We start from the raw sequence: 14,667 nt of genomic DNA, 5'->3' as shown, positions 1-14,667 counted from the left end.
CTTGAAAAAAAAAAAAAAATTTAAAAGCACGTTTATTCCCTGAAGTTCAAGCAGCAGTTTCTACTTGTTTTAGCTCCTGTCTCATTTTTCTTCATTTTGAACAATTTTTTCACTGCAATATAAAGTCCTGCAGCTCTTTAAAAACAGAACAACCATGACTAGAATTTAAAAAGAACCCAAAAAATATCTTGTGTGAACTATAAAACAGTTAGCATGACACGATAAACAACAATAAAAACAATAAATACATGAATTATTTAGTTGAAAAAAAATGCAGAAAATGATTCAAAATGAATCCAAAATGTGTGCAGAGAGCTCAAAATTTGCAGTCGTGTTCAGGTTTTTACAGCATTAATGCCAGAAATCATAAAAACAGAAACAAAAAGAAAGTTGAAAAATATCTTCTGTGCAAACTGTGGGTTAAAAAGCTATAAAACTTGCAAAAGAAAAAAAAATTTGATTATTTGTTAAACAAAAAATGTAAAAAACTGGAATCACCATGTGCCAGGTTTGCTGTCATCACATGCTGTGTTTAAATCGTAACTTTTAACATAAATCGGTTTCAGATATCGACTTTTCTGAACAACCAAGAATCAATATTTACGGTAAAAAAAACACTCGGATCGATCCATACAAAGTGTCCCAGCTGTATTCATGCTGTACAAAACAATCTGTGGTTTGTGACGTAAGAATAAAGAAAAAGTACGAAATGCAGAATGTAGCAGCAGAGAGGAAACTCAGAGGAAGAAATACGTTTCTGACAGTAACAGCGTCTGGAAAACCTGAGACAGAAAACTGTCCGTTCGACTCCCGACGCCTCCGAGGACGAACCATGACGAGGTCAGAGGTCATTTCAACCCTGGAGGTCACAGTGGGGGTTAACTGGTGTTTAAGTGTGTGATTAGAGAGAGAGAAAACAAAGACCTGAGGACAAAACAATCAGCAGTGCCTCCACTTTCCTCTTCTCACTTTCTATTCCCTGCAGGTTTGGGGGTAAATCAGGCCTTGTGTGGAGCTGGACATGTTTGTATCTCCTCTTAAACAATAAAAACAGATTTTATCAGGCAGAAAACGCATCACATATGTAGGAAATGTAGCCCTTTAGCTTCTTTTTTTTTGCAAGGTGTGATAATACTTGAAAATCCACCAAAAATATACCAATAGCACCAGCCAGATTCTGTGAAAAAAAAAAATAATCTGCACTTCTTTATACAACCATAAAGCCATTTATGACTCAGCTGTGACAAACTGTCAGATTATAAAAATTCAAGGACTTTTCGGCTGAACTGCAGGATGTGTTTACACAAGTGAGATACGAGACAGGTATAGAAACAAATAAAAAAAGTCATAAAAGTCATAAAAGCAGTATTTTTTCCAGTTTTGTCAACACGTGGACACTTCAATAAACTGTTTACACATTTATTCCAGATTTATTAATTCATCAGAGCTGGACAACTGTAAAATCTAAAAGAATTGCTGGATTTTATGTGTGAAAAATGAACCAAAGTTGAGCTTAAAATTGACAATGAATAAAAAAATAACTAAATTTTGTCTCCATTTATGAATTCAACACACAAAACAAATGTGGTTTTGTTTTTTGTGCTTCTGATTTTATGTTTAAGTCAAAAAAAGAAACTAAAACCTAAAAGAATTGTTGGATTGTTGAATTTCCTGACTGATCTTAAAATAAACGTGTGAAAACTGAACCATATCTGAGCTTAAAATTTCAATATTTCATCTATATGTCTCATTATGAAAAATCACCAAAAATAAATGGTTTGCACTAACTTATTTCTGTAAAAATCTAAATATTCTGCACTGCTTCATGCAACTATGAAGCCATTAGGGACTCAGCTGTATCAAACACTCAATTCACAAAAAATCTGGCACTTTTCGGCTGAACTGCAGGATGCGCTTACGCAAATGGGATACGAAACAAGTATAAAAACAAATTAAAAATCTAAAAACTTCTCAAGTATTTAGCTTTTTTCCCCAGTATTGGCAACACATGTGAGTATTTAAATAAATGGTTTACATGTTTATTCCAGATTTATTCAATCATCAGAGCTGGAAAACTTTAAAACCTAAAATAATTGTTGGATTTTCAACCAAATCTGAGCTTAAAATACATGTGTCATTATGAAAAATCACCAAAAACAAATGGTTTGCACTAACTTATTTCTGTAAAAAGCAAAATATTCTGCACTCCTTCATGCAATCATGAAGCCATAAATGACCCAGCTGTGGCAAACAGTCAAATTATTGAAATTCAGGGACTTTTTCAGGTCACATGAGGCTAAAAATATCATCAGTCCTACTTGTATTGTATTTATTCAGTTAAAGTGATCCTCATTAATAAAGCAGAAATCTAGTTATGATTAAAAAATGTTTAAACATTTAATAGCCATGACTAAAGAAGCAGCCATCAAAGCCCTAAAACCTCATTTGACGATATTTCTGTAAAGTTTACTGAACAAAAACTCTGTTAATCCGCTTCATCGTCGCTGTGATTCTGTGATTTGATCAGACTCGACTGTCATCATGTTGTTATTGCTGCACACAAACTCATGACATCTAGAGGCCTGGAGGTTTGAGGATTAACTTTAAGGTCCTCGGTTCGGTCAGGCAGGTGCAAAATGCCCAAACATCGTAAAAACCATTATCTGGTATAGAATTAAACCTGATCCCACCACATAACCAAACAGCAGAATGATAATGAGGTGCAGTCAGACCATTCTACACTAAATAGTAGTTCGCTAAGCGATGACTTGGTTGGTTTGGCTTACATGAGTAGTTCAATGACCATCAGAAAATTGAAAATCTGATAAATCTTTCTGTCTTTACAGTTTTTAGAGCTAGTAAATGGTTTAATTTTGGTCATTTTTAAAGAAAAAACGCAGCTTTCAAACCCACCGGTGGATTTTGAGGGTTTTATTTGTGCTGTTCCTTTAAAATAGTGATGGTAGCATTATTCTGGTGGACCATTTGCAGAACATTTACAATCAATCACTGTTATTTAAATGGATAATCCACATTAAAAACAATCCAAATAGTCTTTTTAACCATACAGCAGAATGATAATGAGGTGCAGTCAGATCATTCTACACTAAATAGTAGTTAGCTAAACGACGCGACAATTTCAAGCCTGAATTTGATAGATTTTGCTCAGATGAGTAGTTCAGTGACCATCAGAAATTTAAAAATCTGATGATTCTTTCTGTTTTTACAGTTTTTGGTGCTTGTAAATGGAGTAATTTTGGTCATTTTTGAAGACAAAAAACAGGACTTTCAAACCCACCGGTGAGTTTTGGGGTTTTTATTTGAGTTGTCCCTTTAAAATATAAATGATGGAACTGTTCTGGTGGAACGTTTGCAGCTCATTTACAGACAAACACTGTCATTTAAATGGATAATAGACAATAAGAACGATCCAAATAGTCTTTTTAACCGTTCAGTAGAATAATAATGAAATACAGTCAGACCATTCTATGCTAAATAGTAGTTAGCTAAGCGACGCTACAACTTTAAGGTCAGATTTGGTTGGTTTGGATTAGATGAGTAGTTCAATGACCATCATAAAAGTTGAAAATCTGATGATTCTTTCTGTTTGATGCTCAGATAAATGGTGTAATTTGGACAGTTTTAAAGAAAAAAAACACACTTTTTAAATCCACCAGTGGGTTTTGGGATCCAGGACAGAAATGACAGCCACCACTAATGGTCTTAATGTGTGTTTGTGGATGGAAGTGTTGCATTTAGGCCACCAAAGTGTAAAAACCTTCAGAAGACAAAGCTACAAATTGTGTCCTCAACCTCCTGCTGAGCTTTTTGTTATCCAGAATAAAGAGATGAGTGAAGGCGACACTGTGGGTGACAACAGCAGCACTAATAGACTTTAACTGGAACCTTTAGTGTTCCAGCTGCAGAGAACAAAGCTTCAGGATGCTCTTCACTGAGGGTCATTACTCTGATTAATCTTTAGCTCGACGACTCTCTGCTCGGAGCAGAACATCGCGTTAAAAGAAGCTTTAATTAGACGGTATTTAGTTCACTAGTTAGCTCTCTTTAATTCTGTATAAACTCATGAACACAAGACGGAACGTTTAAAGAACATTTGGAGGATGTTGTCAGATTATGTTCCATGATAACTAAAGAAGAACGAACCAACATTCAAGAAACATTTTCCAGATGTTATCAAGGCCTCAGAAGACAGAATGCGTTTTTTTAAAATGTTTCTGTAATTTGCAGTGTTCTGGACGTTCTCAAGGCAACATTAGGTAACTGTTGTAAGAACATTTTTACAGCGTTTTCAGAGAACTTTCGACGACTACAGCTTTGAGGAACTTTCTCAGAACCTCTTTGGAACAAGAAAAATGTTCTAGGCGAGTCAAAAAGCAACCCAGCAAGCAGGGAACTTTCTCAATAATTTGCAAACATTGTCTAGAAGTTCTAATAATATTGGAAAGAAAATATTTTAATCTGATGTTCAAAGAACGTTTTAAGGATATTTATCATTTCTAATAATGTTCCTGTGAGGTTAAAAGTGAACTAAGACAGAACGTTTTAACATTCAGAGGATGTTTGGAGGATGTTGTCAGATTATGTTCAATGACAACTAAAGAAGAACGTTCTCAAACCAACATTCAGAAAATGTTCTCCAGATGTTATCGAGGCCTCAGAAGACATTATGTGTTTTTATAAAACGTTCCTGTAATTTAAAATATTAACAAAAGTGAAACATTTTACCTGCAATGTTCTGAATTTTCTCAATTTAGCATTTGGGAAATGTTTTCGTAAAGATTTTTGAAGCGTCTTCAGAGAACTTTCAACTTACATGTTAGAAACTAAAAGAATATTTGAAAACATTGCCAGAACTTTCTCACAACATTTTTGGAACCCGAAAAATTCTACCATGGTCAAACATCACGAAGTGTTCCCAAAACTTTGGCTCATATTCTAGCCGTTCTCAAACCAACACTCAGAAAATGTTTTCCAAATGTTCTCAAGACCTCAGGTGATTTTTACAAAAATGTTCATGTGATGTGGTGTTTTAAGAAAGATGGAACATTTCACATGCAATGTTCTGAGGATGTTTTGGGGATGTTGCTGTTAAGAACGTTCTCCAAAAAACATTCCCACAATGTAAACAAAGGAAGGACGTTCTCAATGCAACATTTGGAAAAAGTTTTAAGCACATTTTTAGAGCATCTTTACAGAATTTCATCTGCCTTTAAGAAGAACATTTTGGGAACCTAAAAGAAAATGTCACGCTGAAAATATTACTAGAACTTTGCAGAACATTCTCAGAACATTTTATCAAAGAACGCTCACAACAGCAACATCCCCAAAACATCCTCAGAACACTGCAGGTAAATGTTCCACTTTCGTTATTATTAGGGGCTCGGGCATGAAATGCCAGAGACCCTATTGCTCTCCCGCGGAGTTTATTTTATTTTATTAATCTTCTTCCGCCTAAACTTTGGCTCCGTATTTCGCCTAGGCCTTTGACAAATCACACACAAATTATATATCGGCTCGTGCGGTTTTATCGGGAATCGATGGCTATGACTTTTCTAAGACATTCATTCATATTTGCCAGAGTTATGAGCAAAAAACTGCATTGATTTTCCACATACACATGAATGGGATTACTGAATCACTCAGACTGAAGACTCACCTGTTTTCACAACGCCACTGCTTCGCCATACTTTCACCTAGAAACGTCATTTAACCATCAAAACGTAGTGATTTTTCTTGTCTACGCAGGGATGTATTTTATGTCATGCTGACATTTACAGTTTTTGCTCAGTGAGTCCTCAAAAAAGTGAAAATTCTCAAAATCTGCTCTCTTTAGAGTGTGTCATGTGACTCCGCAGAGTGGAGTAGAGATGCAAAATCCGCCTGAAACTTTCACGATTGAATCGCTCTCACGACCAAACGACAAGTATTAGGAGAATTAAATTTGGTCAGATTGTAGACAATTTTCCTGGGCGGCGGGGGTTCGAATCCCGGTTGTGATTTTTTCCTGCCGATCTTACCTTTTTTCTCTAAGTCATGTTTTATGACGTGGTTCGTCAGAATTTCACCTACACACTTCATTTTAGTCTTAAAAACACCCAAATCTCGTCTTTTCAGGCATGTATATATTGTGATGCTGGGATTTATGCTTTTCCATACATAATTTCACCTACACACTTCATTTAGTCTTAAAAAAAACAAGCTCTTCTTTTCAGCCATGGATATATTGTGATGGTGGGATTTATGGTTTCTCATACAGAAGCCTCCAAAAAACCCCTGTCTTCAGCAACAAACAAACAAAAAAAACCCTCTCAGGACATGTGCTACAGTGCCACAGAGGCATCACTAGGTTTAAAGGACAGGGGGGCTTAGCCCCCAGGTGATGCATAGGATGTGAACACACATTTCATTTCACAGCTAACAAAAACCTCTCTGCTTCAAACAGCCTTTAAAGTAACTCCAATCCACATTTTCATCAGGTGACATCTTCCTGTCTCCGCCTGTCAGAGATAAAAGCACCGTATAATTTCTAAATGAAAGCCTGTTACGGCCCGGAAAATGCCCAAATAAGACTCTGTGGATGGGGGTCGCGCGAGGGCCCGACGGGTGGACGGCCCGAGCCCCTCCCACGATTTCCGTATGCGGGAATTGTCTAGTTTTAAATTAGAGGAACGTTTTCTAAAAACACATTCTGTCTTCTGAGGCCTCGATAACATCTGGAGAAAATTTTCTGAATGTTGGTTTGAGAACGTTCTTCTTTAGTTATCATGGAACATAATCTGACAACATCCTCCAAACATCCTCTGAATGTTAAAACGTTCTGTCTTAGTTCACTTTTAACCTCACAGGAACATTATTAGAAATGTTAACATTGTGAGAACGTTCCTCCTGCAGGCCCTCAGGAAGGTTGGGTTCTTGCAGTATGTAGGTGGAAGCTGGTGTCTCTATTTGCGAACTCAGCTGGCTGTTTTAGGAGAACCATAAACAGAACGACGCCACCCACAGAGACAGACAGAGTTGACCCCAGAGACCCTCAGGGCATCTGGGGCCCTAAAAACAGAAACATGGGCCACCTTATCTGAGGAACCGACACTCACATCCAGCTACCGGTTCTCAGAGTTCTCTCCTCTCTGTTCATGTCCTCTCCACTGAGGATTAACACAACAAGAACTTTGCAGAACTAGAAGAAAAACTTTAAGTAGAACAAACAGTAACCCAGCAAACAGAGAACGCTCCCACAACTTTACCTGCAAGTTCTAATGATGTTGAAAGAAAACATTTTAATCTGATGTTTAAAGAACATTTTAAGGATATTTATCATTTCTAATAATGTTCCTGTGAGGTTAAAAGTGAACTAAGACAGAACGTTTTAACATTCAGAGGATGTTTGGAGGATGTTGTCAGATTATGTTCCATGATAACTAAAGAAGAACGTTCTCAAACCAACATTCAGAAAATGTTTTCCAGGTGTTATTGAGGCCTCAGAAGACAGAATGTGTTTTTATAAAACGTTCCTGTAATTTAAAATATTAACAAAGGTGGAACATTTTAGCTAAAATGTTCTTAAGGATGTTGGCTGTTGAGAACGTTCTTCTATAAAACGTTCCCATAATGATAACAAATGAAGGATGTTCTCAATGCAACATATGGAAAATGCTTTGAGAACACTTTTAGAGACTTTCATTTTTTTTTTCTGTCTTTACGAAGTGGTTTTATAGAAAAACGTTCTCAATAGCAACATCCCCAGAACATCTTCAGAACATTGCAGGTAAAATGTTCTCCTGAGGCCTCGATAACATCTGAAGAACATTTTCTGAATGTTGGTTTGAGAACGTTCTTCTTTAGTTATCATGGAACATAATCTGACAACATCCTCCAAACATCCTCTGAATGTTAAAACGTTCTGTCTTAGTTCACTTTTAACCTCACAGGAACATTACTGGAAATGATAAACATCCTTGAAATGTTCTTTAACCATCAGATTAAAAGGTTTTCTTTAGAACATTATTAGAACTCGTTGGTAATAGTTCTGTGTTGTTGGGTTGCTCTTTGACCCAGCTAGAACTTTCTTGGTTCTAAAAACATTCTCAGAAGGTTCTGCAAAATGTTTTCACTGAGAAGTTTTCCTAAAGTTCTCTAAAGATGCTCTAAAAATGTTCCCAATACAGTTCCCACTTATTGCATTGAAAACATCCATCTTTGTTAACATTGTGGGAACGTTTTATAGAAGAACGTTCTCGACAGCAACATCCCCAAAACATCCTCAGAACACTGCAGATAAAATGTTCCACTTTTTGTTGTATTGTAAATTACAGGAACGTTTTATAAAAATACATTCTGTCTTCTGAGGCCTTGATAACATCTGGAGAACATATTCTGAATGTTGGTTTGAGAACGTTCTTCTTTAGTTATCATGGATCATAATCTGACAACATCCTCTGAATGTTAAAACGTTCTGTCTTAGTTCACTTTTAACCTCACAGGAACATTATTAGAAATTATAAATATCCTTAAAACGTTCTTTGACCATCAGACTAAAATGTTTTCTTTAGGACACTACTCGAACCTGTCGGTTGTGAGAACATCTCTCCTGGTTCCTTCAGACAGTGCACAGGATTAGATAAACGCTCCAGCGGCTCCGTACTTCCAGGGACTAATCAAAGAGAAGCTCTCTGACCTGCAGCTGCCTGTTTTCGGTCAGAGCTGCGCTTCTGAGGATTTAGTTCTGGAGCAGAAAACTCGGAGCGACTTCAAAGTGAAAACTCACCGCAGAGGAGCGTCAGCAGCGGGGTTCTCATCTCCATCCAGCCGGGGCAACCTGTGACCCGCAGCAGGTCCTCTGGAGGGACACGAAGATAAAAACATTCACTTATGTTTAATTATTTATGAGCAAAACGCTGGTGGTGCATTTATAATCCGAGAACAAATCAGTATAAATGTGAACTTTTCTGCAACTGCACTTCTGTGGAAGTAAAGTGGATTATAACGTTAAAAACTCGTGCGAAATACAAAGCTCCATAAAAGGTTTCCAGCTTCTAGAACCACGGGGCGGTTCTTCTCTCACCGGTTCGGTTCTGGTTCGGATGTTTCTCTCGGTTCCTGACTTCCACGCAGCCTCCCTCTCGGTCCACTTGTTGCCAGACAGAAACGCAGCCGAGCGGCGTTCTGCTGTGGAGTCCTCCGCTTCTCTCCGCCCGGAAACCCCGAGCTGGAGCCCCCGGAGCGGATCAGAGAAGGGAGGAGCCCCGCTGGAGGAGGCCGGAGCTTGGCCGACTGGAAGGTCGTCAGTTCGAGTCCAGCGGTGGGAGGATGATGTCCTCTGTAAACTATTTTAGGTTAATTCGGCTCAAAAATTCATGTGTTAACGCACTGACATTATTTTTTGGTGGTTTTAATAGTTGTTAATTAATTTAATAAATGTAATATTCCTTTAAATATGTGTGGACTTTAAGTAGTTTTGTAATATGTTGTCTGTCTAACGTGTAAAATGACACTTTATTTCTGTGATTTACAAACAGTCTTTATAAAAAAAATAGCGTATATTTTTTAAACATACACAATTCTTTAATAAAACAATTTTTCCAAGCTTCTTCTTTTCCTCTCGGCTTTTCCCTTCAGGGGTCGCCACAGCGAATCAATTTCCTCCATCTAACCCTGTCTTCTGCATCCTCCTCTCCCACACCAACTACCTTCATGTCCTCTTTAACCACATCCATAAACCTCCTCTTTGGTCTTCCTCTAGGCCTCCTGCCTGGCAGTGGGAAACTCAGCATCCTTCTACCAATATATTCACTCTCTCTCCTCTGGACATGTCTGAACCATCTCAGTCTGGCCTCTCTGACTTTATCTCCAAAGCCTCTAACATGTGCTGTCCCTCTGATGTACTCATTCCTGATCCTATCCATCCTGGTCACTCCCAAAGAGAACCTCAGTATCTTCAGTTCTGCTACCTCCAGCTCTGCCTCCTGTCTTTTCCTCAGGGACACTGTCTCCAGACCAAACAACATGGCTGGTCTCACCACAGTTTTGTAAACCTTTCCTTTCATTTTAGCTGAAACTCTTCTATCACACATCACACCTGACACTTTTCTCCAGCCGTTCCAGCCTGCCTGTACACGCTTCTTCACCTCTTTTCCACACTCTCCATTGCTCTGGACTGTTGACCCTAAGTACTTAAAATCCTCCACCTTCTTGATCTCTTCTCCCTGTAACCTCACTCTTCCACTTGGGTCCCTCTCATTCACACACAGATACTCCGTCTTGCTGCGGCTAACCTTCATTCCTCTCCTTTCCAGGGCAAACCTCCACGCCTCTAGCTTCTCCTCCACCTGTTCCCTGCTCTCACTACAGATCACAATGTCATCTGCAAACATCATAGTCCATGGAGACTCCTGTCTAACCTCGTCTGTCATCCTGTCCATCACCATAGCAAACAAGAAGGGGCTCAGAGCTGATCCCTGATGTACTCCCACCTCCACCTTGAACTCCTCTGTCACACCTACAGCACACCTCACCACTGTCTTACAGTCCTCATACATGTCCTGCACCACTCTAACATACTTCTCTGCCACTCCAGACTTCCTCATACAAAACCACAGTTCCTCTCTGGGCACCCTGTCATAAGCTTTCTCCAGATCTACAAAGACACAATGCAGCTCCTTCTGACCTTCTCTGTACTTCTCTATCAACATCCTCAAAGCAAATATTGCATCTGTTGTACTCTTTCTTGGCATGAAACCATACTACTGCTCACAGATGTTCACCTCTGCCCTTAGTCTAGCTTCAACCACTCTTTCCCATAGCTTTATCGTGTGGCTCATCAGCTTTATTCCTCTGTAGTTGCCACAACTCTGCACATCTCCCTTGTTCTTAAAGATGGGCACCAGCACACTTCTCCTCCATTCCTCGGGCATCTTCTCACTATCTAAGATTCTGTTGAACAACCCAGTCAGAAACTCTACTGCTACCTCTCCGAGACACTTCCATACCTCCACAGGTATATCATCAGGACCAAGTGCCTTTCCACTCTTCATCCTCTTCAATGCCCTCCTCACTTCATCCTTACTCTTTGCTACTTCCTGGTCCACAACAGTCACCTCTTCTACTCTTCGTTCTCCCTCAATTTCCTCATTCATCAACTCTTCAAAGTACTCTTTCCATCTTCCCATCACACTATTGGCACCTGTCAACACACTTCCATCCTTATCCTTTATCACCCTAACCTGCTGTACGTCCTTCCCATCTCTGTCTCTCTGCCTTTCCAACCTGTACAGATCAGTCTCTCCCTCCTTACTGTCCAACCTAGCATACAAGTCATCGTAAGCCCCTTGTTTGGCCTTTGCCACCTCTACTTTCACCTTACGCTGCATCTCCCTGTACTCCTGTCTACTCTGTTCAGTCCTCTCAGTGTCCCACATCTTCTTAGCTAACCTCTTTCTCTGGATCCACTCCTGCACCTCCTCATTCCACCACCAAGTCTCCTTACAGTACCTGTCAAAAGTTTGGAAACACCTAGTTTTTTATGATTTTTGAGAGACATATGCATGATTCTATTGTTCATCTGCAACAAACTAGGTTATTTAACAGTATTAAGATTTATTTTGATCAAATAAATATATAAATGTACAGATGTTGGTACAAAAAGGTCAATTTTCATCAAACTGTCACCTCAGTCATTAACAGTAGGTTTTGGATGAAATACATGCAGCTGTATTTTGATCCACTTCATGTGTTTCTGTTTACAACAGGTTTTGAGCACATACTAACTCATTATATGCATGTAGGTTAAATGCCTTATAGACCATGATTTAGTGCATTGATGCATGGAAAACAGTTTGGTCTTTGAGCATTGAAACAGGGTAGTATATAAGGTAGTGACACATCTTTTTTAGTGTTAGTAGTTTCAAAAACTGGCAGGAAAGAAGCAAATCTCTATTGAAAAATGCCAGTCTGTAGTTGTTTTGAGAAATAAAGGATATTCTTTGCGAGCTACAGCCAAGAAATTGAAGATTTCATTAAAAGGCGTTTACTACTGCCTGCAGAGAAAAAACAGTACTGGGTCCAACAAAGACAGAAAAAGGAGTGGAAGGCCAAAATGTACCACTCCCCAAGAGGGCAAGTATCTCAGGGTGTCCAGCCTTCGCAACAGACACTTAACTAGTCCTCAGCTTACAGCAGAGCTCAATGATACACGTGATGTACCAGTGTCAACATCAACTGTTGCTAGGAGGCTCAGAGATGCAGGGCTGATGGGCAGAATTTCCTGCAAGAAACCACTCCTTAAGGCTGCTAATAAAGCAAAGCGACTAAAGTGGGCGAAAGCACACAAGAATTGGACAGTGAATGACTGGAAGAAGGTTCTGTGGACAGATGAGTCCAGATTTGAGATTTTTGGTTCTAAGAGAAGAACGTATGTGAGACACAGAACAGGAGAGAAAATGTTACCAGACTGCCTCACACCTACAGTCAAACATGGAGGTGGAAACGTAATGGTTTGGGGCTGTTTTGGAGCAGGGATGGTTGGAGACTTATTCCGGGTGAAAGGAATATTGAACCAACATGGCTACCATTCCATACTTCAACGCCATGCAATTCCATCTGGACTGCGGCTAATTGGAACCAACTTCACCATGCAACAAGACAATGACCCCAAGCACACACCCAAGCTCTGTAGGCGTTATTTAGAGAGCAAACAGTCAGCTGGATTGTTATCTATCATGGAATGGCCTGCCCAGTCACCAGACCTAAATCCGATTGAACTGCTCTGGGACGAACTGGACTGTAAGGTCAGAAAGAAATGTCCAACTTCCCAAGAACACCTTTGGCAGGTTTTACTAGAGGCATGGCAAAGTATTTCAGCTGAATATTTGGAAAAACGAACTGTTCGGATGTCAAGAGTGTGCAAAGCTGTTATAGCTGTTAAGGGAGGATTTTTCGATGAAAATAAAGTTTAACTGTTTCTTAAGATTTTGTACCAATATCTGTAAATTTATATATTTATTTGATCAAAATAAATCTTAATACTGTGAAATAACCTAGTTTGTTGCAGATAAACAATAGAATCATGCATATGTCTCTCAAAAATCATAAAAACTAGGTGTTTCCAAACTTTTGACAGATACTATCTCCTTTCCTTCCAGATGACACACCAAGTACTCTCCGACCTGTCTCCCTGATCACATTTGCTGTAGTTGTCCAGTCATCTGGAAGCACCTCCTGACCATCCAAAGCCTGCCTCAACTCTTTCCTAAAAGTCATACAACACTCTTCCTTTTTCAGCTTCCACCATTTGGTCCTCTGCTCTGCCTTTGCCCTCTTCATCTTCTTCACCACCAGGGTCATCCTACACACCACCATCCTATGCTGTCTGGCTACACTCTCACCTACCACTACTTTGCAGTCACTGATCTCCTTCAGATTACACCGTCTACACAAGATGTAGTCTACCTGTGTGCTCCTACCTCCACTCTTATAGGTCACCCTATGTTCCTGCCTCTTCTGGAAGAAAGTATTCACTACAGCCATTTCCATCCTTTATGCAAAGTCAACCACCATCTGTCCTTCTGCGTTCCTCTCCTGGATACCAAACCTGCCCATGACCTCCTCATCATCTCTGTTTCCTGCACCAACATGTCCATTGAAGTCTGCACCAATGACAACTCTCTCACTTCTAGGGATGCTCTGCATCACTGTATCAAGGTCCAACCAGAATTTCTGCTTCTCCTCCAGCTCACATCCTACCTGTGGAGCATACCCACTAACAATATTGAACATCACACCTTTGATTTCTAGCTTCAGGCTCATCACTCGATCTGACACTCTTTTTACCTCCAGGACATTCCTAACAAACTCCTCCTTCAAGATAACTTCTACTCCATTTCTCTTCCTATCTACACCATGATAGAACAACTTGGCTGAATCCCAAACCGCCCCTACACACTATCCCTTACACTACCCCTCCGTTTGCACGTTCCCGTGGAGGGTCCTCCATATTAAGGGCCGTCCCAAACCGCGTAGTGCGGAGGGAGAGTGGACTGTTCAGCCCTTAAATAGCGAGTCTGCATCGATGCTCACTCCGGACAACTTTTTCAGGAAGTGCAACGTCGAAATGGAGGAGGAAACAAACATATTGATGTGAGTTCCACATGCGTCCTTTATTTCTCCCACGCCTTTTTCACACTGACAGAACATCACAAAGAGTGGTGTAAAAAGATAAAACAAAAGAAACAAATCTTCTTCTCTGCTGACGTTTGATTTAATTGTGCACCCCCTGACACCTTAAAATTTGAACACAACTGACAGAATTCATTTATTCATTTGTTGGATCTGAAATGCCAGATAATAGGATTGGAAAAAATGTGAGTGAAAAAAGTGGGATGCTTTCGTCTTCTGGAAGCAGCAGCGATCCTTGTTAGTTGCAACCTGTGCCACAGCGCTACAGCCATGCACAGTAGGCGTCTTTCTGTTACCATGGCGATGACGTCTTCCGTTTTCCGGTGAGGCAACAGGGCGTCCCATTCCTGCCGATCGTATTTATACCCTCCCCTTCAATAATAGGTGCCCTCCACAGCTGCGAGTGTGACTTCTTTTGGAGTGACACTCGGTAGTGGAGGGGGAGTGTGTAGGGGGCGGTTTGGGATTCAGCCCTTG

At 39.9% G+C, this 14,667-nt stretch overlaps 1 protein-coding gene across 1 annotated transcript in view; it reads right to left on the bottom strand.

Annotated features, from left to right (window-relative positions):
• lamb2 (laminin, beta 2 (laminin S)) overlaps nt 1–9,217 on the bottom strand; it is an 80,160-nt gene extending 70,943 nt beyond the window's left edge. Inside the window, exons 1-2 of the mRNA XM_051949812.1 lie at nt 9,083–9,217; nt 8,786–8,857 (exon numbers count right to left, since the gene is read on the bottom strand). Coding sequence (XP_051805772.1) covers nt 8,786–8,822 — 37 coding nt within the window. The 5' untranslated portion in view covers nt 8,823–8,857; nt 9,083–9,217. The remainder of the gene's footprint in view (nt 1–8,785; nt 8,858–9,082) is intronic.
• Nucleotides 9,218–14,667: the final 5,450 nt, after the last annotated feature.

Source organism: Acanthochromis polyacanthus, chromosome 6, assembly GCF_021347895.1.
Source record: "Acanthochromis polyacanthus isolate Apoly-LR-REF ecotype Palm Island chromosome 6, KAUST_Apoly_ChrSc, whole genome shotgun sequence".
Taxonomy (NCBI): Eukaryota; Metazoa; Chordata; class Actinopteri; family Pomacentridae; genus Acanthochromis; species Acanthochromis polyacanthus.
This window is presented reverse-complemented; position numbering and strand designations above follow the sequence as displayed.